The 26751-nt window shown below is 35.0% G+C and overlaps 2 protein-coding genes across 6 annotated transcripts; one reads left to right on the forward strand and one right to left on the reverse strand.

Annotated features, from left to right (window-relative positions):
- Positions 1-691: 691 nt before the first annotated feature.
- LOC106079394 (uncharacterized) lies at positions 692-12942 on the reverse strand. Of its 4 annotated transcripts, none has more exons than XM_056033200.1 (2): positions 12844-12942; positions 692-6605 (listed from the first exon to the last, which is right to left on the reverse strand). In XM_056033200.1, the coding sequence occupies exon 2, from the start codon at positions 6438-6440 to the stop codon at positions 3309-3311; it is 3132 nt and encodes a 1043-aa protein (XP_055889175.1). In that variant the 5' UTR covers positions 6441-6605; positions 12844-12942; the 3' UTR covers positions 692-3308. The 4 variants fall into 4 exon arrangements, with proteins under 4 accessions (XP_055889175.1, XP_055889172.1, XP_055889176.1 ...); XM_056033197.1 differs by lacking the exon at positions 12844-12942 and adding an exon at positions 12625-12758; XM_056033201.1 differs by lacking the exon at positions 12844-12942 and adding an exon at positions 12565-12639.
- A 2906-nt stretch (positions 12943-15848) lies between these two features.
- LOC106069259 (lanC-like protein 3) lies at positions 15849-25686 on the forward strand. Of its 2 annotated transcripts, none has more exons than XM_013228875.2 (6): positions 15849-15983; positions 16852-17414; positions 20731-20866; positions 21912-22127; positions 23656-23800; positions 24844-25686. In XM_013228875.2, exons 2-6 carry the CDS (start codon positions 16875-16877, stop codon positions 25070-25072), a joined length of 1266 nt encoding a protein of 421 aa, XP_013084329.2. In that variant the 5' UTR covers positions 15849-15983; positions 16852-16874; the 3' UTR covers positions 25073-25686. The 2 variants fall into 2 exon arrangements, with proteins under 2 accessions (XP_013084329.2, XP_055889180.1); XM_056033205.1 differs by having other exon boundaries at positions 15955-16025.
- Positions 25687-26751: the final 1065 nt, after the last annotated feature.

Below are 26751 nucleotides of genomic sequence, written 5' to 3' on the forward strand. Positions count from 1 at the left end.
TAAACTGGTCAGTGTATTTGTTTACACAAGTTATCAAGTTTTGCTGGGCATCTAGACTAATTTTTTAAATTTGGTTTTCTGACCAACTGGTGGACTGATTGTGCAGTCAGGTGAACTTTAATGCAAGCATTGCTGGAAATAATCAGAACTAGGAAGACGTTTAGTTCACTAGACTGGTTGAGAAAACATTTTGCTATTAATACATTTAATTTCATGTGCAATTTGGGAGTATTCAGGATATTGTTTTTAGAGTATTGATACCAGTATCCTATAGCCAATAGCCTGTATTTTACTAAACAAGTAAATCTGTTCATTAGATCTACCTACATTCATTCAAAGATGATGATAACATTGTTTAAGGGCTTTTCAATTACATGCACTATTCTAAATTTTTCCCCCTCTCTTACCAGTTATTTAGCAATGCAAATTTCCACACCCCCCCTTTTTTCTTGTTATGCACTGTTAGAATAAATTATCATCAATTTACATATATAAGTGAATAAGATACCTCCAGTGCAAAAGTAGTACAAAGCTAATAGAATTCGTTAGTGTTTCAAAGCCTCAGGACAGATTTCAGTTAGATACACAAATTATATATGGCATCCCATTCCTTGTAGCATACATAAAATGTGAGATAAAAAGTGTCATCGCTGTAACAGACATTTTTTTTAACAAAACAAAAATTAAGACATTCTCATTTAGTATTTATTGACTGTCTAAGAAGTACAAAAATTGGATTTTACACAAAAAATATTGCACATGATTTGACATGATGTGTTCAACTGTCAGTGGTAAATGATTGGACTAGTACTTGATTGACTAGCCATACTAGTGATGTTTAGAAAATAGATATTAATTGTCCAAACAAAAGGAAATCTAATAATTTCAAATAATGATATGTTTGATAGTAAGCTCGAAGTTTGTTACGTGGGTGATGTGCCACTCATAATCAGAATTTTTTTTTCTTATAAAAAAAAAATTAAAATAAGATGCTAATGCTCATCTCTCCAGACTGGCCACCTGAATTTAAGCAAGGACATGGGGCCTTACAAACATTAGCATCCATCCCAGTGGCGCTACAGCCCATGGAGGGCTCTGACCTGCTTCAACACATCCCTCCATTCAGATCTCTCCTGGGCCTTTCGACTCCACGCCCGGGCCCTAAGCTGTTGTAGATCCGATAATCAGTCCTATTAAATATGAAACAACAAAGCAGTACAGTAAGGATACGATGTCAAGGGCAATGCATGACAAAGCTCTTTCAGATTGTTTTGTAAACAAGTCTGTGCATTATCAGAACAAAGTTTTCATAAATATATTGCAAAATTCAAGAAACTAATAAAGCTCCAAGAAGCTTGTCAAATTACTTATTACATGTTTTAAATAAACCTCATTCGAGGTATCTCTCTCAATGCAATCCTTTCTTCATATGGACACCAAAATAATCCAGCTGCATTGTGTGATGGCTATTGCTTTACAAAAAAATCATTGGTAAAGTTTAACAACATTAAGTTGGCCGAAAAGAAGACAGCAAAAATTAATTTTCACAGATAAAACGCCATCATAGTAAAACAAATGTTCACATAAAAATACATCTTCACAGCTCTGTAACCATGAAGTAGCTAACAACATTCTACAAGCACATCTCCACAGTCATGTCTATTTTATATACAAGCATTTTGATCATTTTATTGCATCCATTTAATTTGCTACAAGAAACTGAAATGTTAACTGCATTTAACCAGGATGCAACTATTTATAGACATTTGAAGAAGATTCCATGAAAAAAAGAGTTTACATGTAGTGAAAATATATTATACTTTTACTAATCGTATCAAGAGCACAGGTTCTATTAAGATATTGAGATAGGATTTTTTTTTTAGGAATGGGGTGGGGGAGAGTAAAAAAAACAAAAAAACTTCTTTCCAAATATAAACTCTGTGAATAAATTAAAAACTTGTGAAGAGCTGTGTACTACTGAGAAGCAGTTTAAAAAATGTGGATCTCCAAAAAATGTTTTTGTTAAATTTATACTAGAACAAATCTAGAAGTATGTTTGGATGAGAGCGCACTAAACTGGATGGCCTAGAATTTAAAGCTTGAGATTTGGTTACAAAAAAAGTTTCAAGAATTAGAATAATAATAAAGATTTTCTTTTTTTGTGGAGTACAGTATTTCACGTGGCTACGCAGTCCCAGATGCGACCTGCATATTTGCCCCATCCAATGTTTCAATGGATAAGTTTAACAACTTAGTATTCTACCTCCCAGATATTTATTAGTGCTGGCTGGAATAATATGTCCTGGAAGCCAGGGATTTGTGCTTCACATTGGACTAAACTAGACAACAAGCACATTTAGAACTGGTAGTAAGGAGATCAAATCTATCTAAAAGGTAGTATGTACCCAATAATTTAAAAATACACTCTCCAAACCAACCAATGTTAAGAAAGCATCAAACTAACAACACACTGATGCCCAAAGAAACATCTGGTAATCATCAACAGGACAATTGCTAAAAGAGCAAACAATAAGGTAACAGAAAGTGACATAAAGATATTATTTCTAAATAAATACAAGTTAAGAATTTAATATTTGAGTCAGACCATTCTATCACACATATTAGGTGAGATAAAATAGATGTTGAATACAAATCACATTGAATAATTAATATTAAATACATATCGCAACATTCTAAATATCACAATTTTGACCTTAAAAATATATATGTATATATGCAATAGAATGTTATAGGGGCAATGTTGTATAAAAATGAATAAAAAAAAAATTTACTCTCTTCTAATATGTCAGATTGTGGAGGATGTTTTAACCAACCACACTGACTGCATGTGGACATTTCAGTCAACCACGTTTAACTGTCAGTCTATGGAGACATTTAAGTCAAGCACATTAACTGTGGGAGATTTGAGCCTAATTCTTTAAAAAATAACCGAATTCACACCTAGACAAACTAAGTTCTAGAGATCAAGCTTTTTTTTTTGTTTAGGAAGAATTGACCACTTGAACAGATCCAAGTTTAAATCGCAAATACAATGACATCAATAAATCCGAGGTTTAGTCTACTCTGATTGTAACTTGAAAACAAATAAATGCAACTATCAAGTCATGAAGTATTGAGATTCTCTTTGAATCCAGTTCAAACTGAACAAATTGTATGGAGAATGAGAACTACTCCTCATAAGTCCACAGTTCTATAAATAGAACTACTGAATAGATCAATACAGAAACCTACTATGACAAGCAACTTCCATTTTACCCTGCAGCCTGTAAAGTACCTGCGACAATGGCTCAATTACTGTCTGATGATGTATCAAATGGATGATAGTCTGTATCCACTGCGATCATTCTTCTCGGAACTTTTAATTTTCTTTTCCTGGCTGCAGAATGTGGCTGGGTTTTAACAAATGAACCTTCAGACCTCTGTTTCTCTGGACTCATTATTTGATTGCTGGAAGCTGAACTTTGAACTTCTAAAAATGATTCTTCAACTTCATGTTTGGAACTGAAAGTGGAAACTTGAGCTTCACTGAAAGTATGAGTCTCGTCATTGCATTCTTTTGCTTTAGTAAATAAACCCCGATTCCCTGCATAGGATCTGAGAGATCTAACTTTTGACCTTGACAGATCTCCTTTAGCCTGAACATCCATATAATTCATAGCATCAAGACGATGACTAGCATCATGACGACTTTTTTGCATGCGTTTTAAACGCAACAGGCTTGAGACTGTGTTTTTCTTGACATAGTGTGGTGAGGTCATCGACTTTGAAACCGATGGTATAGTAGCAGAAATTTGGTCTTTACAAATAGATGTCATTGACTCTTCATTCAGTTTGACAAAATTTTTGAATTTGTATAGTTTTGATTGAGTGCCACCACATTTCAACTTTGAGGCCAAGGTCTGCCGGACAGTGTTATTTTTAGGAGAGGTTAAGGGTGCAGAAATTTGTGAAGGCCCGTCATTGAGTGTTGTTTCTTTACAAGTGGTTCTAGAGCTTTTTGATAGAGTCTGCGTATTTAAATTTGATGTCAAAGTGTTTTCAGAATCAAGAAGTGAAACTTGATTATTGGCTAACATCCCAACCACATTCCAGTGGTTTGGCTCCACCGACTTGTGGAAATTTATGGGACTTAACAAATTTTCTGAACTGTTATGTAGAAGATGATCGAGTCCATGTTGGAATCTATAGGCTTGAAGAGCTTCAAAGTCAGAAGCTGTTAGTTGTTTGAGACAAGTTGATACTGGAGGTGGAAGAATGACTGAAGAGGTAGTGGCAGTCCCAGGGTGTGGTGAGCTCGCACTTGAAACTGATGATATGGTAGCGGAAGCTAGGTTTTTACCGACAGACGTAGTTGGTTCTTCTGGAATGAGGCTGGTAGACGGGGGGAGAAGTAACGGCACTGGGACAAGAGAGGACAATGGTTGAAATGGGGTCACTTGAAATGGGCTCACTTGTGTAAAAGGATTGACAGAAGCTACAGGAAGCCCCAGCGGTGTGACCCCTACAACCTTCCATTCATTTTTATCTGGGATTGCTCCACTTGAATGATCTCTTTGATGATTTGTTTTAGTGACATCATCTGAGCCGACAGAACCAACATCCGCTGGAGATATAAGATTGTTTTGATTGCTCATATTTTTCTGAAGCATTAATTGGTTAGTTGTGGAGATAGCTGACATGATATTTAAAAGATGAGTGTTTGCACTAGTCGAAGCGTTATTGAGCAGTGGTGTCAGAAGACTGGAATTACCTCCCGTTAAGCCTGATGGGTAGGAAAGAACAGACGAATGACCACTAGGCAGGGCATGTTGTATGTTACCAGTCGTATCATCTTGAGATAACGGTGTCTGGGTTAGTCCAACAATGGTCCACTTCATGTCTTCAGACTTGTTAACTTGAGAACCCTCCTTGTCCTTTGGTGGATCAGGCACAGGAGCAGCCGATACAGATGTTATTGTTGAGCTGACGGCTTTGTTGGCCCCAACTTTTGTCTTTCTTTTCCCTTTACTTGTAGATGAAGGGCAAATGGGTATCTTGAGTATAATTGTTTCTGGTGACTGGTCAACACTTTGGCTAGACACAATGTGGTCAGACGAAGAGCTAGTAACAGTAGCTGTATTGCTCATAGCATTACTTAATGTTGATACGTCCTTGACTGTTGTTTGGGGAATAGAAGTAACACCGACTATAGTCCATTGGTCATTGAGCGTTGAGGATCTGCAGTCCAAGCTTTCTGACAGTGCATATGGATTCACACTATTTCTAGTAGCTACATTAGACTGAGCACAGTACCTTGACTTCTCTGTTTGATCATTTGTGTTTCCTCGTAATTTTCTGACGCCGCTGAATTTTTCCCTTGGCCTTTTAATGGACTGGTCATCAGAGGTACTGTCCGGTTTAGTTTCTTCCTCTTTGATTGGTTCGGTCTTGATCGAAATAACTTGGGTACATGGAATGTCATCCAGTTTAACACAACATGTCAGTTCATTCACTGCCGAGTTGTCAGGAGTCTCTGAAGCAACTGGCTGGGAAACATTGTTTAAATTAACACAGACTAAACTTGGAGTTAATGGTTTACACCCAGGGGAGACCATTACCTGACTAGTTTGAGACAGAGGTCTACACTCCTCAAGCCTTAATGCAGAAACTTGTTCCAAGCCTGTCATGCCAACCACCTGCCAACCCGGAGGCAAACTGGAGAGAATCTGAGAAATATCATTAGGTTTGACACTGCTGCATAAAGAATCTTGGCTCATTGAATTTCCCAATGTTTCATTCGATGTAAGAGAAATGGAAGGTGGCGTTTGGGCTGAACTGACGAATTTCTTACTATTTTCCCTCATAGAACATAATTCTGATATTTTGGTGCTTTTTCGTCTGCTTGTTCCTGACCGTGTCCATTTCTCTTTGGAGCTGGACTCCGTGGAGTCTGCAGGGAGACATTTATTTTCACTGTTTTTTTCTGGCAAGGATTTGTTAGGCACCGGCTCATTTGTTCCCAATGGCAGCACAATTATGGATTGACTAGATGCTTCTTGCTGAATGGGAGACTGGTTCGCAGGTAAACTGGCAGCCGGAGGTTTGATCATTGCAGGTAACTGGGCCGTGTTTAACAAGAGCTGTTGTGGCAAGGTCAAAGCAGAGGACATTTTAGGACTAAGCATGGAAGCATTCGCATGCGCAGACTGTGCCACTGGCAGGCTGGAGGCAGGGAGGAGAAGGATTGGTTCGCTCTGACTTTGTAGAGGGGGTTGGCCTAATAAGGAAACAGGAAAGAGACAAACTGGTCCAGGACCAGACACGGAATTAAACGGCAGAATGGCTGGCGTCTGTGGAAGATGCAGAAGTGTATTGGCAACTGTCTGAGCAGTTAAGGGACTTTCTGTGGAAGGATGAATCTTGATTTCCATACTAGTCATAATATTGACTTGTCTTGAATAATATCTAAAATGTAAAGATACTCTAATGTGACAGGATTATCCAGGAATGATGAAGAGTGACCTCCATACTACTCTGAGAGTATGCGACCTGTGCATAGTTCCCTTTCATGTGTCTGCTCTCATATCATAATGACATCTGACATCCTAAAAATGGTAGAAAAAATTGGTAAACTCGGAAATTAAACCTGATTATAAAACTATTTATACTTCTATTCTGACACTAGGATAAAAGTCTAGATGTATAAGCTTGCACAAGTTAAACTCCACTCTTTATGTTAATAATACTTAAACTGTCTAAAAATGTGGTTTTTTTTTAAATCAATTTTATGTATTCTGTTTATTTCATAAAGAATATTACTATGAAAAGCCAATATTGTTGTTTTTTTCCACTTATTTCAGCATTATGATTATGATTTACTAAACCTCATGAATTGACTATCTAGACTATGATTTTAAACTGCATGAACTGACTATCCAGATTAGATTTCTCTTCACCTTTAGAACTCTAATCTCTTAATAGTATTACAGAATTACACACATTACTTAGATGATAGGTCTAGATAAAAGTCATGTAATGTTTAAATAAAAATGGTGTGTGATAGGCTTGTCATTTTATATGTGCCTCAAACTGTCATCCTGATCCCAAGTTAGAGCCTCCTACAGGTGATCAGGTTTGATAAGGATGTATTCATTAATTCTGAAATGTCTCAAACTTATTCTAGGTCACTCTAAAGCTTAAATATAATAGAGTAGACTTTCTAGACCAAGGTTGGGCAAACTTTTTGTATCAAGGGCCACATTAAAAAATAATTTGTGAATGAGGGGAGGCATATATACATAGATATATAATAATAATAATAGTAAGGCATATCTTTGAGTCTGAAGATTAATGAGGAATGCAGTATTTCCCATGGCTACGCAGCCCTAGCTGTGACCAACATATGGGATAGCTTTGTTTAAAAAGGTTAACATTCACATACATTTGCAAACAAACCATTGTAATGATGATGGCAAATATGAAGTCTGTCTTCCACTCTTTATTAGAAATATAACTAACAAAGTCATCGGAATGTTTTGTTTTCACTTCTCGAAACTGCCTGTGGTCAATACCACCAGCTCTAAGATTGATTACTGAGATAATCGGGTCAATAACGTTTCATATTCAATGCAGCTTTGCCCAAACTTTCCCATTCAAAGTTATTGTAATTTATTTATTTTATTTCATTATTTATTTTATTTAATTAATTAATTTTTTAAAAATGTTTTACTCAGTCAAAGCTCGGGTTCCATGAGTTGTTACACTTGCCATCTTGTTCCAAGCCAACCAAACACATTGAACCCAGTTCTTCTTAGCATTGAATAAAAACTGGCCTGAGATTGTGTCTTTGACTGGATGTTTCAAATTATTGTCAATAAGAATAATTTTGTTCACTTTCAACGTTTTAGAATGATATGTAGAGAAAATGTTTCTATGACCTCTTCATCATAAGTTATAAAAATCAGAAGTTTCAATAGTTTTTATAGATATTTGCAATTATTTATTTTTCATATATTTGCATTTTTGATAAGCATTTATAATCTGTGGGCACTTATGCTTTCTGTCGTTGTCTGCAAGCTGCATAAAACACTCCTACCCATCCCTGGTCTAGTCTATACTACCCCAAAAACCAGGATGGCTGCCTGGTCGTGCGGTTTGTGCGCTGGACTGTCGTTCGGATTTATCGACGGTCGAGGGTTCAAACCCTGCCCGCTCCCATCCCCCGTCGTCCTGCGGGAGGTTTGGACTAGGAAGTAAACTATCTTCAACTCTGAAGGAACATCCGAAACATGTAAAACATTTTACAAGCAAAACATTTTAGAAACAATTGTCATAACTTGTTTTATTTAAGCTAGAAGCATAAATGAGGCATCGCTGTCAATGAACTGTCTTCTCCGTGATCCCCAGTTCAAACCCTGCCCACTGCTATCTCCCGCCATCAAGCAGTAGGTTTGGGCTAAGAGGCAATAATCTTCAACTCTAGAGGAACATCAGAAACATGTGAAACAAACAAACAACAAACTCCAACAAACAACTCTAACTAGTCTGTAAATCAACTAGTCAAGTTTTATCTAAACCAATCTAATCTAATGATTTTTTACACTTTATATCAAAGAAAGTAACAGCAAAGATTCCCTTTCAGACCTTGCAATCTATAGGGCAAATGATGTTAAGGTTATCTGTTTCTTTGACCAATGGTTAACGAGCAGGGTGTCATGTTTCCAGGACAATGACCAACTGTCTTTACACTGACCAACTGTCTTTACTTTCACCAACTTAAGTCAGGTACCCATTAGAGTTGAGTGGACTCAGAGGCGCCACAAAAATCCAGAAATTTAAAATCCCAGTCTTCACCGAGATTCAAACCCAGGACCCCTAAGAGCTTAATCACTCAGCCACCGCAGCCCCCCTTTATATCAAAGTACCTACAGTAAATCTGCCTTATCAAACATATTAAGCAGAGTCATGGTGATATTTTGCATTTGAATTCTTATAACTCCTTACTAAACAAAAAATCTATAAACTTGTCATCCATTTGTCAATAAAAATAGATGTTGAAATGACAGTAATGTTTCACTAATTGACTAAGCTTAGTTAGATGTTGAAATGACAGTAATGTTTCACTAATTGACTAAGCATAGTTAGACGTTGAAATGACAGTAATGTTTCACTAATTGACTAAGCATAGTTAGATGTTGAAATGACAGTAATGTTTCACTAATTGACTAAGCTTAGTTAGATGTTAAATGACAGTAATGTTTCACTAATTGACTAAGCATAGTTAGACGTTGAAATGACAGTAATGTTTCACTAATTGACTAAGCATAGTTAGACGTTGAAATGACAGTAATGTTTCACTAATTGACTAAGCATAGTTAGACGTTGAAATGACAGTAATGTTTCACTAATTGACTAAGCTTAGTTAGATGTTAAATGACAGTAATGTTTCACTAATTGACTAAGCATAGTTAGACGTTGAAATGACAGTAATGTTTCACTAATTGACTAAGCATAGTTAGACGTTGAAATGACAGTAATGTTTCACTAATTGACTAAGCATAGTTAGATGTTGAAATGACAGTAATGTTTCACTAATTGACTAAGCATAGTTAGATGTTGAAATGACAGTAATGTTTCACTAATTGACTAAGCATAGTTAGATGTTGAAATGACAGTAATGTTTCACTAATTGACTAAGCATAGTTAGATGTTGAAATGACAGTAATGTTTCACTAATTGACTAAGCATAGTTAGACATTGAAATGACAGTAATGTTTCACTAATTGACTAAGCATAGTTAGATGTTGAAATGACAGTAATGTTTCACTAATGGACTAAGCATAGTTAGATGTTGAAATGACAGTAATGTTTCACTAATTGACTAAGCATAGTTAGACGTTGAAATGACAGTAATGTTTCACTAATTGACTAAGCATAGTTAGATGTTGAAATGACAGTAATGTTTCACTAATTGACTAAGCATAGTTAGATGTTGAAATGACAGTAATGTTTCACTAATTGACTAAGCATAGTTAAAACAAAACCTGATGTCAAGAAGTAGGGCAAGGTAGGTACGGCAAAGTGTCACCCTCAACAAAGAACTTTTTTCCTGACTACAATATTGAGCCCTTTATTTATAAAACCAAATTGAACATTATGTATTTTAAAAAAACAACAATAGACTACATTTGTCATAGCTAGTATCAAAATAAAGGATCATTTTAACAAATATTGTGGGGTGTTAGATAATATTAGAAAATATGGGGTGTTCATTAGGCGGAAATGACTAGATCTATATATATATTGACATGACTCTAGTCTTATTAGTATTACTATATAAGGAATAAGGTAATAAGGAATACTTAGTGTATATTAGGCCTATATATTTTAAAGACATAATCATAGTCATATAGACATATTATATAATCTATCTTTAATCTATGATTCTATCTAGATCTATAATATAATAATATAGTCATTATAGAATATAGACTATTAATTACCATTAATTACCCCTATTTAAAAAAGGAGAAAAATCTGACCCAGGAAACTACAGACCAGTATCACTTACCAGCATCACATGTAAAATCCTAGAACACATAATATGTAGTAACATCATAAACCACTTAGACAAACATAATGTCCTCACCCCATACCAACATGGCTTTAGGAAATATGGATCATGTGAAACACAACTAATAGGACTAATTGATGACTTTTCAAAAGGTTTAGATAATAGTATACAAATAGATGCTATCTTACTAGATTTTTCCAAGGCTTTTGACAAAGTTCACCACCATAGTTTGCTTAAAAAATTAAAATATTTCGGCATTAATGGTCCACTGCATCAGTGGATTAAAGATTTTCTGATAGGAAGAGAACAAACTGTAATAATAAATGGCTCTAAATCAACACAGATAACAGTAAACTCAAGTGTACCTCAAGGAACTGTCTGAGGTCCACTACTATTCTTAATTTACATAAATGATTTACCAAATTGCATTACCTCAGGAACAAAAGTCAGATTATTTGCAGATGATTGCATAATATATAGAACAATAAAAACAACACAAGACACAGATATTTTACAAAGAGAATTAGATGAATTACAGAAATGGGAATCAAATTGGAGCATGTCTTTCCACCCAGAAAAATGTCAGTTGTTAAGAGTACCAAAAAAACTAAAACAAATTAATTCCACTTATCTTACTCATGGCAAACCAGTAACACAGACTAAAAACGCAAAATACCTAGGTGTTATAATAAATGAAAAACTGTCATGGAATCCACATATTGATGAAACTATTAAAAATCCAACAAAGCAATAGGATTTATTAAAAGAAATTTCTATAAATCAAATAAGAACATAAAACTAAAATGTTATTTAAACTTGGTTAGGCCAATAATAGAATATGCATCCTCCGTTTGGGACCCCTCAACTCAAGATAACATTAAGAAACTGGAACAGACACAAAATAGAGCAGTGAGATTCATAACAAACGAATATTCACACTTAACCAGAGTAACACCTTTAGTAAAATCACTAAATTTAAAAAGCCTTCAGGACAGAAGACTCAAAAGTAAAGTAGCAATTATACATAAAACACTGAACAATAATCTTCAAATACAAAAACAAAATTTAATAAAATACTCTGAAAGACACAAAGATAAAGGCACATTCCTCGTCCCATATGCTAGGACAAATTTGTACAAATACTCCTTCTTCCCTAGTGCTATTAGAGCATGGAATGGGTTGCCTGAGCTAGCCAGGAAAACCAGTGACTTGGCTGAATTTAAGTCATTGGTTAATATGCATGACTAAATGCATGATGCGTAGGACGTAATCATCTTCTTTTTTGAAGTAACGTCTGTATTATATAAGATAAGATAAGATATTGAGTCTATATTATAGTATAGACAGTACTAGTGGGCCTATTAGCCTATTATAATCATTCATTATGCCTTATGGTATACTAGCCACAACTAGGGTAGTTAAGTGTAGTAGATCTATATTATAAATATATATATATAAAATATATAAATATTATATAATAAAGTTATAAAGGCTCTGCATGTAGAATGTATACTAGTCTATATTACTACTATATGTGTATAGACTATAGATCTAGTCATCTAGTATAGAGTTCTAAATCTAGACTATTCTAATTTTCTAGTCTAGTCACTAGATCTAGTGATACTGACTGATTATGACTGATACTAGTGACTAAGTGAGTGAGTCTATGTATAATCATATTATCATATATAATGTTTTTGTTAGTATGTAGATCTTGACTCTATACTCAACTATAGTCTATAGATAGAGTCTAGACTCTAGACTAGTCTAGACCTAGATCTAACTAATTCTATGTAATTGTAATGTACTAGATCTCTAATTTATAAAACTTTTATCTATAACTAAGTCACTAAGACTAAGTATAAGAATATAGATTATATATAGATTTAGTTATTTATAGAATAGGGCCTAAAAGATATATCTACTTTATCTAGATCCTCTAAGTTTAAAGTTAATAATGTAATACTAGATCTATAAGACTTAACCTATACCTTGCCTTAACTTAACTGTAATAACAGAGCAAGACAATAATTTATAATAGTTTATTATACCGTTCAACAATGTCAATTTACCGTCCGCCACAGCTGAGCCTGAAGTTGAATATAATTTGCATTCATAATTATTATTAGGCTGGGGGAGTAAGTATTATTTGTTGCATATAATTATATTACATTGAATCGAGATGGCCATTCTATACATTAATAAAATACTTGACCGGTTAGTATGTAGATCTAGCGAAAAATAGCATTCATTACTTTAAAAAATCTTACGTTTTTCATCGTGCTAGAATTATTGCCAGCAAACTTTCTGTACATTTTCATAATTTATTCAAACCGTTGTTGGATACCGCGATACTGTGTCACAGTGTGTGTAGCGATATGAACTGAGTAAATTTGCATATTAAATTATCAATTAATCAATGACAGCTCGTAACCAGAAAGATGTAGTGCTATCGATCTACGTATTGGAAAAGTCAGCCACTGATTTAATTTAGGAAAATTTTATAAATAGTTATCCAGAACTGCTGATTCTTTTATTAATTTGTAGCCTATATTTATATATCTACATTATAAATATAAGCCTAGATATAGATCATAGTCTTGATCTAAATCAGAATGGGCTTAATTATAAAATTATAATTAAACTATTTTTTATTAAATTATTATCTCCCCACCGATGGCCGCAAAATTAACCCACGGCGTTTGCTCTCCGGTACTAAAATTAAAGATATGATGAGATGGAAATCGAACCCATATTAACTTAATTTATTTAATTCGAGTTCGGCTCTGCGGGCTATGGAGCTAAAAAACACATCTTCAATATATATATATATATATAAAAAGCAAATTACGCACTCAAAATGCTATGAGCGGGTTCGGTTTGGATCAAATCTAAAGTTCGGGTTCGGTTCAACTGTATAATGGTGTTAGGTTATAGCAAAAACTATGTTGGCAACATGCAATAATATTAAATTTAATTTATTAAGGATACCAAACCGTATTCAACAAACAGGCCATTTTAATTTGACACTAGTGTTTTGCGGGCCACATAACAGAAAAGATGAAAAAAATAAATTACAATGATGAAGGCAATATTAGTCTCACCCCCTTTCAACCTGCTAAATGAAGAGTTGCGATTTCGTTTAGAAGGCACTTATGTCAGCTTTTATATGCGAAATCAACTTTTTTTTTTAGTTTGTTGTTGAGTTCATTTAGATATGATGTGATGTCACTTTGAAAAGCCGAATCCCACAACCATAAGGGGTCTTTAAGTTGAGGCACGTGCTTTCATTTCGCCGTCATAAAAATTTCAGTCTCATACTCTCATGTCTCATATAAAAAAAAGTTTGTAGAACCTTTCCTCTGCTTAACCAGCGCACTTCATTGTGAAATAAAATTTCTGCAGATTGGGATTTATTTCTGTCAGAAAATTCTAAGAAGTTTTGTTGTTCAACGCTTGAAATGTTATAAAAATCTACAGTGCTGAACACATCATCTCATGGTTCTGACTCAACACCTTGCCATATAGGCAATAAGTAATAATAGCTCTTCAGTGATGAACACATCATCTCATGGTTCTGATTCAACACCTTGCCATATAGGCAATAAGTAATAATAGCTCTACAGTGATGAACACATCATCTCATGGTTCTGATTCAACAACTTGCCATATAGGCAATAAGTAATAATAACTCTTGCTGTCAGCTCGTTACGACATACCCATGCTGTCTAAAACTTCTTTGAACAGGTCTTTGCTGTGGTGGTCTCGTGCACACTCCTCATAAACATAGAGTTGAAGCTAGGTGTTGAAACAAATGATACATACTTATATTAAACATAAATAAATAACAGCACCAGGGACCAAGTTTTTAAGAGAGAAAGTAGTGAATTTCGTAGCATTTTAATTCACTACTTTTTCTCTTATTACTTATTTTCGTCTCATTTCAATTCACTACTGTCTCTCATTTAAAAACTTGGTCCCTAGTGCTGCTGTTCATTTATGTTTAATATGTATAAAAAAAGGCGTTACTTTGAAATATTTTCTTCGCGGCTCAAGCTAAGAATGCCGCCATATTTTTTTTGTTTTTGATTTCAAAATACGGTTGAACGTTACGTTCTATAGAAACAGCCACAAACAGCTCTAAACCAATCAAACACATCGGCTTATTTTCATGCTCCACAAAAAGGATCTATGCCATTTTCCTGGTAGTTTCTACATTCAAAATCTAGCATACTTTTAGTTTCTTCCAATCACCGATTTCATTAACGCTCATATATATTAACTCTTTCTCTCCGTAATTATTTACCACATTCTGGTGGAATCAACGCTGGTATCGTCAGTTAGGAGAGAAAGAGTTAAGTGGTGCGGTATCATTCGCGTTGGTATCAAAAGACAACCCAAAATGTTATAGAAAATATGCACACACAAGATGTCATGGACATAGCTCAATACAGCAGGAGAGTTTTCCAAGAATTAAATACAACTGTCAAATCATCTCGCTGAAAACTATCCCCCCCCCCTGCAAAATCTTGATTCAGTTTGGCTAAGGAAAGGACATTCTGTTAGGTTCGTACCGATCAGTTTTAAAGTTTGGATTCGGTTCGGTCGCAAGTGAGGTTCGAGTTTGATTCGGGTTCGGTTCGTTTCCCATCTCTAGCTGATGTATGCGGATGATTGCGTCCTTCTTGCACACACCGGGACAAAAGTAGCTTCAACTTGTCGTCCGTGTATATATATAGGCTATGCCTATACACACACACACACACCATCTTCCAGGCGCTTGCGAACACAACCGATAAGAAAATGCCGAATAGTGTTGGAAAGAACCAGAACACATCCTTATTTTACCCCCACTCTTGATGGAAAATGACCTACACAGAGGCGGCAGGCGGCACGACATGCTTTCACGAAAAGCTGGCGTTTTCGCACGTTTTTTTTCCGAACTTAGTAAGGCCATTTCTGCTGCCAAGATCGAAAGTCTTGATCATATTTATAAAAGCTATCTATAGGGGTTGTTTAGTTCTCTGCTCTTCTCGTGGAAAAATGTCTGTTGTAAAACTACCTGGGGCGGACTGGGTGTCACAATCGGCCCGGGTACTAGGTATAGTAGCCTACTAGTACTAAGTATACGATTCAGCCCACAAATTGATGCCTATGATAATACGACATGTAATTATATTAATTAAGGAAACCATTTATTATAAACTGTTTTTATTTTTGTAATGCAAAATTGTAAAACAAATTTCCTCTCGGATTAATATTAGTAGTAGTATAAATCGGGGAGAGATTTTTTTGTTTCGGAACCCCAACCTGTTTTCTAATTTCTTTATAAAATGTGATTCAGGTTTTAAATTCACAAGACATTGTCAACAGTCAACAACTACTGAACAACAACAGTCAACGCATAAAAGTAATTCACTAATAGAATAGACTCTAATCTAGATCGATCAGTGTAATGAGATACAGTTATTTTCCTGAATTTCTAGTTAGATCTAGATATATCTATTTCTTTTGGTTTAAATTTTGGGTTTCGTTTCATGACTGAAGACACTTGTCACTTGTGACTTTAGTCAAATCATGGATGGTCAAATTAGTGTCTTTTTACTAAATTACTTAGAGTTAGATCTAGTTTGCTCACGACAGACACTGAGACACAGCGAATGCCGAGCGCGAGCTTAGCTTAGGCTTAGGTTAGGACTTACCCAGTTAGGCCCTCTTAGTCACCGTCTTAGGCTTCATCACAGTGACTGTGACACTATAAGTTATAGTATAACTATAAGTGACTATGGTGACTATGGTCTATGGTTATAGTCTAGTAATATAGTCACTGACTAGTGACTGACAGGATTTTACTTTTAGTTTTATTAAGTTGTAATCTTTTTTTATTGAACTTATTGAACCTCCAATCCTCCATCATTCCAGTCTCTTGTTCATGTTGTGCTTGACCCTTGACATTCACTTGTATTTCAGAATTCTAGATATATATAGTCGTTGATCATTCATTAAAAGAAGTAAACCTGTTCCACAGGAATTTCTTTAATCTTTTGCCTTGAAATTCACTTACTGATAGAAAATCATTTGATTGAAAGTTCTTAGAGCTTCTATTTAATTGAAAGTATTTAGTGCTTGTATTTTATTGGAAGTTTTTAGTGCTTGCATTTTATTGAAAGTCTTAATTTGTATTTAATTTAAAGCTTCTATTTAATTGAAAGTATTTAATGCTTGTCTTTTTTATTGGAAGTTCCTAAAATTGAAGATTTTCCCCTTTTTTTTCCCAGATTTTCCTGATTAAAAAGCAACAATGCCGAAATTTCGTTTTTTTCCAAACCGGATGGAAGATTACAGCGCTCATGCTGACGTTTCTGTTGATAAGGAAAGATGGCTATCCAGAATAAAGTCTTTGATTGCTGAAATATTAGAATATATCCGAGGTGAAAAGAGTACTGATGGTGGTCTTTATGTGGGAAGTATTGGAGTGGCCTACATGTTGTGCTATGCCTCTGAGTTTGAGCCTCTCCATGATCGTAAAATGGTCTACTTAAATGAAGCCTCTGATGTCTACAAGTTTAACAGAAACTATTTCGATCGCCACCGTCCAAGAGACTCAGATAGGACGTCCTTTGTTTTGGGAGAAGCTGGATTGAATGCTGTTGGCTTGTACTTGGGAAGTATGACAAAGAACAAGAGTTTGGTGTCAGCTAATCTTGATCAGTATTTATCACTACACAAGACGTTTCTTCATCTTAATATGCGTTGTGGATCAGATGAACTCTTTGTTGGCCGTGCTGGGTATTTATGTGGAATTTATTTTATTAAGAACATATTGGGGAATCAAGAGAAGGTAAATCTTTGATTTCAACACATTATTGCTATTTCAAACTCTAAATCTAAATAAAAAATAAGTGAAAAAAAATATAAATAAAATTTAAAAAATTAAAAACTTTAAAAAAATAGTACAAATAGTCTTTTTGTTTGAAAAAAACAACTACTATTAAACCTATAGAATAAAAACAAGCTTGGAAAATACTCAATTTCACCTGTTAGGTATTATATACTGCAGTATCAGCACTTCTATTACTAAGTTTTTCAAATAAAAAAAAATTCTTCACATATGTAATTTTAAAAATCTTGTTCTGCTAACTTCCTATCACATCCTACCACACTGGGTCTCTAACAAGTGCCACTTTTTGAGCACCTCTTTTCAGTTTAACTTAATGTATTTGTTAAGATTTATAAGCTCCAGACATTCTTTCATGAGAAAAGATAATTACCATTTCCTGTCTGTCACACCTGTAGGACATCATCAAGTGATGATTGTGGCGAGGTTTTTAATATTTTGAATGACTTTTGGTTCGTTACTCTAGGGGAAGTAATTTTGAGTTTCCCCACTCACATAAGTAAGTTTGAACAGGCACACTACGAGCAACAATTAGAACAAATGAACTGACTATATGTTGAACAAAAAAAATACAATTTAATTTAACAACAACAATATCACTACTAGCTTGAGTAGTGAGTCAACAATGATTCTGGTGGATTAATTTCATCAGTGATTGCATATGAAGGAGTGGATAAGTGTTTCTGTTTTTGGTTCTTATCTTTCTTTGCTGGTCGGTTGGCCGCTGGACTCGTCTTGTAGATGCAGGAGGACTCGGATCTGAATCTTCTTGTAGAGGGATGAGGCTTGAGTACGTCTGTAGCGAAAGGTGGGAAGGGTATTCTCAGGACCGTAGGTAGTGGGCAGTAGATATTGGGCAGCGGACAGCTGGAGCCTGGACTGGGCAGTTTAAGCTGGGCAGTAGGCGCTGAACACTGGGCAAGTATCTGGGCACTGGACCGTAGGCTATTGGTAGTGGGCACTGAACACTGGGCAAGTATCTAGGCACTGGACCATAGGCTATTTGTAGTGGGCACTGGGTTTAAGGGCCGTTTGTAGTGGGCACTACTGAGATTCCTTCTCGCTGACAGAAGGGGTGGGGGGTTCAGGCGTTGTAGGCTCAGGTTTGGTGATGCTGCAGATCCAGTCGAAGCTGATGATCTAACAGGTGTAGACAGTGCAAGTTGAACTGCAAGTCTAGTGTGCGTGATATTGCACCACCAATAACAACCAGGCTGAAAAGAAAGAAGCACTTAGGAACTTCCTCATGGCAATAGGTAGGAACTCTCTTATGCCATGCAATCAATCAGATTGTGCATGTGAGGCATAGAGCTCATTCCGTTCAATGAATACATTTAACAAAAGTAAGACAGGGGAAATAACTACATTAAGTAATACATGAGGCTGTAAGCCATGATGTTACGATCATACAAGTAAACAATAGGTTTAAACTTCTAACTTCAATATTATATAAAATAAAACAAAATAAGGGAGATAACCCAAGAAAAATGTTTAAAAGTGAACAAGAATATATGTTTTTTTTTAATATGGTAATAAACCAACATAAAAGAAGAGAGTTGCTTACATCTCTAGTGGGCAAAGTTATATAAATCATTTATGATTAATGGGGTAAATATGTAGATATAAAGGGGGAGGGAATGATATGATCATATATCAAATCTTATTCACAACATAGCGAGATTGAATAGAAGTAAAATTATAAAGACGGTAAATGCCATAGACAGATGTGGTATATCACATGCCGTCACTAAAATAAGCTGACATGTTATACAGTAAAACACATTCATGGATCTAGTAAGAGAGTATACGATTCAGAATCTTGTAAAAAGATCCGATCGCTCCAGTAGATCTAGATTAGATCATCTCAACGTTAGGTTGAGGAAAATAATAAAATAATCGATAATAAAAAAATGTGTTGAAGATAAAATAAAAGGTTACATATTTACATAGTATTAATGAATGCACAAAATAATACACATATAAAGATTTGTATAAACAAGAGCAACCTACCACGGTGGTTTAAATTATAGGCGGCTTTATGAGAGAAACTAAGTTCCAGCCTTGCCTATTAAATATAGAAATCTGTCTGGCGGGTGTGAGCATGTGTTGGAGCTCGCATCCCCTCTTATATAGATTGGGACTAGAACTCATTAGCATAGCCAGAAGTGCCGGCCAATGGATTTGGGGTATTTTGAATTTTATTTTTAAAATGACATTCGTGCTTGATCCAATGGGATTAAAGTTACTAAATTTCTAAATTACCCGCCGTCAGAAACCGCTGTGAGCCCACACCTGTTTTTGTGTGTGTGTAGCAGAACAACCGCAGTCCACTATGGACCTGGCCGAGGAATGTTGACCTACTGACCCTTAACCCGCCATCATGGTATTAGTCATAGTGGAAAGTTTTTATCCCTTCCATTATCACGCGACCAGATGACTCAGCCCACACCAAGGGCGGGGTGACCTGGGGAAATTTTTGGACTGGCCTTCCCGCCTCCTACCGTTTTCACCATACTACTCTATATTAATAAAGCGAGACACTACATGTAGTAATTATTATTCGGGTGTTGAGTTTATTATGTCAATTGGATCCTACTTTTTTTCTCGAACGTTTAAGCACAAATGAAACTTTTATATGCAAGCGTTTACGTATCGTCACAATGATGAGCATGGTTTTAAAGCCGGAACCATCATGTCATAGTTTGAAGTGCGTAGCACATAGCAGGAAATCTTTAATACTCCCAGTGTGTGGCATATAGCAGGAAATAATCTTTAATACTCCCAGTGGGTAGCACATAGCAGGAAATAATCTTTAATACTCCCAGTATTAGGTGTCTGTTTTTTTTATTTCTTTGGCTTTACCTTCACCTATGGGGCACCACACAAGATCTGTTGACAATCTTACTTAAGCAAATTAAAGGGACATTTGATACTTTTGTAATGATTTTATTTTCTGTATCAGTCTATGGCCATATTACAAGGTCTTTGGGGCTAGCAAAGACCTTCCTTCAGGGAACAGTACCAGGAAAAAGAAGAGGCAGAAAAAGCAAGAGGAAGACAATATTAAAGAAAGGATGGGCCTGCCATTGAAAGAGGTTCTATCCAAGGAAAAAGACAGAGTGGATTGGAGAAAGATGGTTGACAAATCTTGTGCGGTGTGCCCCAATGGTCCAACAGACTAAGAGATAGTAGAAGATATCGGTGTATTAGCAAAGAATTGATTGTATACCGTAACAAGGTTTCTTGTTTTTGTTTCCAGCTTGATACCATGTTTGAACTAAACCAAGGCATAGATGATATTATTCTGGCGATGATTAGATCTGGACGAAGTTTGGCTGCCAAGATTAGGTCACCCACACCGTTGATGTATTCGTATTATGATACTTTATATTTAGGTCAGTGCGATCAAGTTTCATTTTGAAGTAAGAATTGAGTCAAGCATGTTGGGATTCAACTCAACATAGTTTAGATAAACCGGCTATATTTCCCTCTTAAAAAGATAAAATATTATTAGGTATAGTAAAAGTAAAGTACCCCTTGCGATTAATGGGGCAAATGATGTAAAGGTCCTCTGTTTCTATGGCCCACTGTAAATGAAGGTGTCATTTGGCCAGTACACGACCAACCATCTTTACTTTTTCCTACTGATGTCAGTTACCCATTTGAGTGGGAATATATATATATATATATATATATATATATATATATTATTCATTCCCAGTAGCTTTGAAGTGTAAAAAACAACATCTCATATCGTCTCTACATGTGGTCCCAACTGGGCCATAGGTCCTAAACCATCTTCCTTCATGCCTCCTAGTTCTGAGCGAGTCTCTATAACTGTCCCTACGTCTTCCCCATCTACTTGGGCAAATCTTGGTGCCATGTATTTCTGGGCTGTCCCCTCTTGCACCATCTTAAAGGGTTCCAGATGAGAGATTGTGATATTGGATTCATTCAGGCTTGTGAAGGGTGTGGCCTATATATATCTCCAGCATCCCCGAAGGATATCTAATTCAATAAGCTGCTACTTTTGTTCTTTGCCACAGTTCCTCATTAGTGATCTTGACTGGCCAGCGGATCACAATAATCCTTCAAAGGCAGTTATTGATGAATGTATTTTTTTCAATGGTTGTGATGGTTGTTTTCCAGGTCTCTTCTCTATTGGGTAGTAATGGCTTCACGTTGGCGTTGATACGAGTCAGTAAATAAATGTATATATTTAAAAATATATTATGTTTGTTTTAAATACTGTACAATTTGATTGGAGTGAACAAAGTTTTTTCTTTCACATTAGAGTCATAATTTTTGTTTTTAATTTATGACTTTGTTTCTTTAATTCTATTATAGCAGTGTTTTTCCACTTTTTTTTATCCATCAGTAAGCATTTTACCACTAATATAACATTTTTCTTGAGTTAAAAGTCAAAGTTTTGTTCACCAGGAGCTGCTCATGGCTTATCTTCAATACTACAAATGGCCTTACAACATAAAACATTTATCGAGAAGCATCCAATGGAAGCGGCCTGGGTCAAAGATTCGGTGGATTGGCTGCTAACTATTCAGCAGCCTAATGGCAACTTTGCACCAGCTATGGATGAGTTGTCTTCCCCAAGGTCAGAGAAGGATGAACTGGTCCATTGGTGCCATGGTGCCCCGGGTACGTATGATGTATGGTTCTTGTAAAACGTTGCTACTGTTGTGTATGTGTTCTTTGATTGTTATTCATTTATTTATTACTAACTAGTCCAACAAACCCTATTAAACGAATTAATTTTTAGTACGCGATACATTACGGTATTGTCTAATGAAAGAATGTTCGTCAGGAAATCTGTAATCACAGATATAAGGAACTAATTTATGTAAAAAATGCTTTTGAAACACAAAATTGAAGGTTAATTTTATTATATAATGAAATCAATGGACCTTCTTTTGTATTTTCATGTGTCAAAGTAAAAAACTATCTGCGCAAAGTGTATTTCTTAAAATTAGATCTAGGTCTAAATCCTTTCGATCTTTTCTCATGTCAACATTGTAGACATGGCCTAGATCCGTAAAATACTATAGCTGTAATAGAGTCGGACAACTTTATTTTTTTTTTGAGGGTCTTAAGTTTGTTTTAGGTCTACAATACATACACTACGGTCTAAGTTGGTACCCAAGGAACATTCCTGCCTAGTTTTATCAAGATTGGTCAAGCGGTTTTGATGTCTATGAGTAACATACATACATACATACATACACCTCTTATTCTACTTTATAATATAGATTATTATTATTATAGCTTTTATATAGCGCTACTTTCATGCTTATAGCATGCTCAGAGCGCTTTGGTCCAATTTCATTTGTGGACCAGTGGGGGGGGGAGGGGTATCTAGGAGTTGGTTTTCCGTGCTGCCTGTAGGCGCGCAGTAAACGCAACTCTGCCCGAGTCGGGTGTCGAACCTCGAGCACCCTTCTAGGTAGCCAAGACAAGCCAAGTGCAAGCGCACTTAGCCTCTCGACCACGCTTCCCACTAATGTCACAGGTTACTGTACATGTTAAGAATGACATTGACATTAAGAGTTTTATACTAATGAGGGGCTTCAGCTGCACACAACTTCAACTTGATGGCAATAATGGATTTGGATTTTAGTGTTTTGTTTTAACATCAGCACAATTTAGGTCATGTCGCGCTCTGTTCAACAAGTACAGTAGAAACGTTGAAAGCTATACTATTTATTGTTTAATTGTTAAAATAAGTTCACATTTCATGTATTAAAAATTTTGTTGTTAATAAGTTATTAAGAATGTATTGTAAGAAATATATATATATTTGGACTTTGCCCCAAATCAACTCTTTTAAATTTTAGCAGTCAGTCCTAATTCCAGGACAAAACCCAGTGCTTTCCTAACATCGATGCTGTCAAACATTTTTAAGGTTGTTTAAATTAACATATTTTCTTCTAATAATAATACTCATTTAGTTTATGTAGTGCTGTTAACAAACATAATGTTGACTCAAGGCGTCATGAGAACATAACAAACACGAGAGTTGAAATGGCAAACTAATCTAATTAAGTTTGGAACAGATAGGTCTTAATGTTCTACTAGAACGTAGTGAAGCATGTTGTTTGTTTGGGGAGTGTTTATTTACTTTAATTTGTGTTAATTTGTATTAAAATGTATTCTGTCTTGTCTTAAATAGGTGTTATCTACCTGTTAGCAAGAGCTTACTTGATCTGGAAAGAGGAGAAATATTTAAATGCCTGTCTCAAGTGCGGTGAATGTGTCTGGCAGAAAGGGTTGCTGAATAAAGGACCTGGAATATGTCACGGCATAGCAGGCAATGGGTGAGTTAATGGACATCATATTTGAACAAAATAACAGCCAAATTGAAACATACTTTTAAATAGCCATGCTTAAAAAGTTCCGTAGCAACTTATGCCAGAATTTTAGTTTAGCTGCACCAGGAATATTACTAAATGCTATTTTTCCTGTCTCACATTTGCTCCTATTGCGCATTGTTTACATAATGCAGTTTCTCTTCTTTTCTCAACAAAATGAGTCCATAGCTGTAGCTATTATATTTGAAAGAAAAAACTGAATGAGACCATAGATGTAGCTATTATATTTCAAAGTAAAAACTGAATGAGACCATAGATGTAGCTATATTTCAATGTAAAAACTGAATGAAAACCATAGATGTAGCTATGTTTTCAAAGTAAAAAAAATATGAGAAGATATATATTTCTATTTTTTTTAAAGTACGGTAAAAACTTAATGTTTTTAGCTATTTTTGTTTTGTTTCTAAAAATGTTCACTTAAAAGGGCTTATTAAAGTGCTGCTTTTTAGGATAACCATATGAATCTAGTGTTCTTGGGGCTTTTTTTTTCTGTTTTATTTCAAGTGTAAATGAAAAAAAACGCCGACCTATAATTCAATTAATTTTTGGATGTTTATTAAATATTTTTTATACAATTTTTTTTTAAAGAACTTCATTTTTTTAGTTATCTTTCTTTGGTAAGGAGTTTTAACTCAACTCATAGAATCAAAATATCTTACAATGTTTTGTAGGAGACCACTCCCAGAATCTAAATGTCTTTCCCTACCAGGTAAATAAATGTGGCGATATCATCTCTTGCTTAGACGTGAAATCCACATTTTTAAAATGTCTGATCTTATTAAAAAGAGTTGTACAGATAGTTCATCTGAGCCCTGCATTGTTTTGTTTACATACCATACTTAATGTACTGTTATTTGAATCAGCGGATTGGGTTAGAAGTCAATTGTTATGAATATTTTTTTTAAATAAGGTTTGACACATTTTTTAGAAACTGTTATCCAAAATATTTTAAAGTCATGGCTACATACTTTGTATTGGATATCCCCCAGTTATGTCTTCCTGTTGCTGTATCGGCTAACTCAAGATAAGAAACATTTATACAGGGCTACGCAGTTTGCCAATTTTATGTTGACAGATGAGTTTCAGTCGAAAGCCAGAACTCCGGATAATCCGTACAGCCTCTATGAAGGTATGGCAGGTACAGTATGTTTCTTGATAGATCTTTTACAACCAGAGAAAGCAGCTTTTCCTTTCTTCAATGTTTTTGATGATGATTGAGAAAGTCTGAAACAACTTGATGGCTGTTTAAGTTGTTTCAGATTGTTTCAACTGCTGTCAGACATGATTGTTTTAAACTGTCCGCATTGGACCACTTGTTATGGAACTAACAGATTTCTCTTAACCTCTGTATAGACACACTTGCTTGGTATTGCCATGTTGAAGACAAGACTCGATGATAATATGTTTATTAAGTAAATGGATTTTACTTTCAATATAAAACATTGATTGGTTTTGTGGACCTACTTATGGCTCTGCTTACTAGTAATGCCTTTCACTTCTGCAGTGACTTTCAATACACTCTCACTACAGGAGTATATTTCAGCCTTTTTAATGAGTGCAAGTAGTGTAGGTTTGAACTAATGGCTGCTTCCCACTACCAGCCTATTCATTTTTCAAAGTACATTTCAATAGTTTGCATTGTTTAAAACTAAAAAACGATTTTTTTAATTGACAGACAAAAATGTCATTTGTACATTATGATGTATATGAATAAAAACATTGTAAGTCTGGTGACATGATTTGATATTGTCTTTTAATAATGACTTTGTTTTTAATGCTGTGATTGAAATTCAATAAGTTGAAGTTCAATAAAAAATGTCTGTACCAAAGAAGTATCGGTATTATTTTTTTTTTGTGTTTCTAATTTTCTAACATGTATATAAACACTTAAGTCTAAGCCAGAGGATATTGTTAGCTAGGCTTAAAAATTAATAGTAATATATTGTAATTATTGATGTAATTATAAGTTTTCTAATTAGTAATAATAATAATAATAATAATTTTTATTGTCCGTAAGGAAATTTGTCTTACAATTTGTGCATTACACCAAACAAAAAAACATTATAACTATAAGAAACCAAAGTGTACATTCACACCAGACTCACTCATAATTTACACGTGACAAAGTTTATACCAGATTGTTCTTATTTAATGATTTGAAAAATCTTAAGATTAGGAAATGTTTTATTTAATGATTTGAAAAATCTTAAGATTAGGAAATGTTTTTATTTAATGATTTGAAAAATCTTAAGATTAGGAAATGCTTTTATTTAATGATTTGAAAAATCTTAAGATTAGGAAATGCTTTTATTTAATGATTTGAAAAATCTTAAGATTAGGAAATGCCTTTCACCATTGTTAAGGTTCTGAACCTTTGGGGGCTATTTAAGAAAAATGGTTCAAAGAAATATTTTTTTTGCAACTAAACACTTTCTTATAACTGCAAGTCAAACATTCTTCAGCCACAATAAAATGATTGAGCAATCTTTCTTCAATATTTCTATGTACCGGTATTTACAAAATTAATTCCATGTAATGACCACACCCTTCCTAAGGCTATGTTTAGAAGGAATTATTGAGACAAGGAAAATGGTGAAGCCCATGGGTCAATATTCGGTTACTGGAATGGATTAATTATGTTTTAGAAAAAACAATCATCACCCCTTTTTTTTTTTTACAAGTAGATTTTCAGTTAGTCAACATAAATGATGATGCTTCATGTGTAAAATCTAGGTTGTGATTATTATTATTATAGCTTTTATATAGCGCTACTTTCATGCTTATAGCATGCTCAGAGTGCTTTTGGTCCAATCTCATTTGTGGACCGGTGGGGGGGAGGGGGTATCTAGGAGTTGGTTTTCCGTGCTGCCTTTAGGCGCTCAGTAAACACAACTCTG

The sequence above is a fragment of the Biomphalaria glabrata genome, chromosome 6 (assembly GCF_947242115.1).
Source record: "Biomphalaria glabrata chromosome 6, xgBioGlab47.1, whole genome shotgun sequence".
Taxonomy (NCBI): Eukaryota; Metazoa; Mollusca; class Gastropoda; family Planorbidae; genus Biomphalaria; species Biomphalaria glabrata.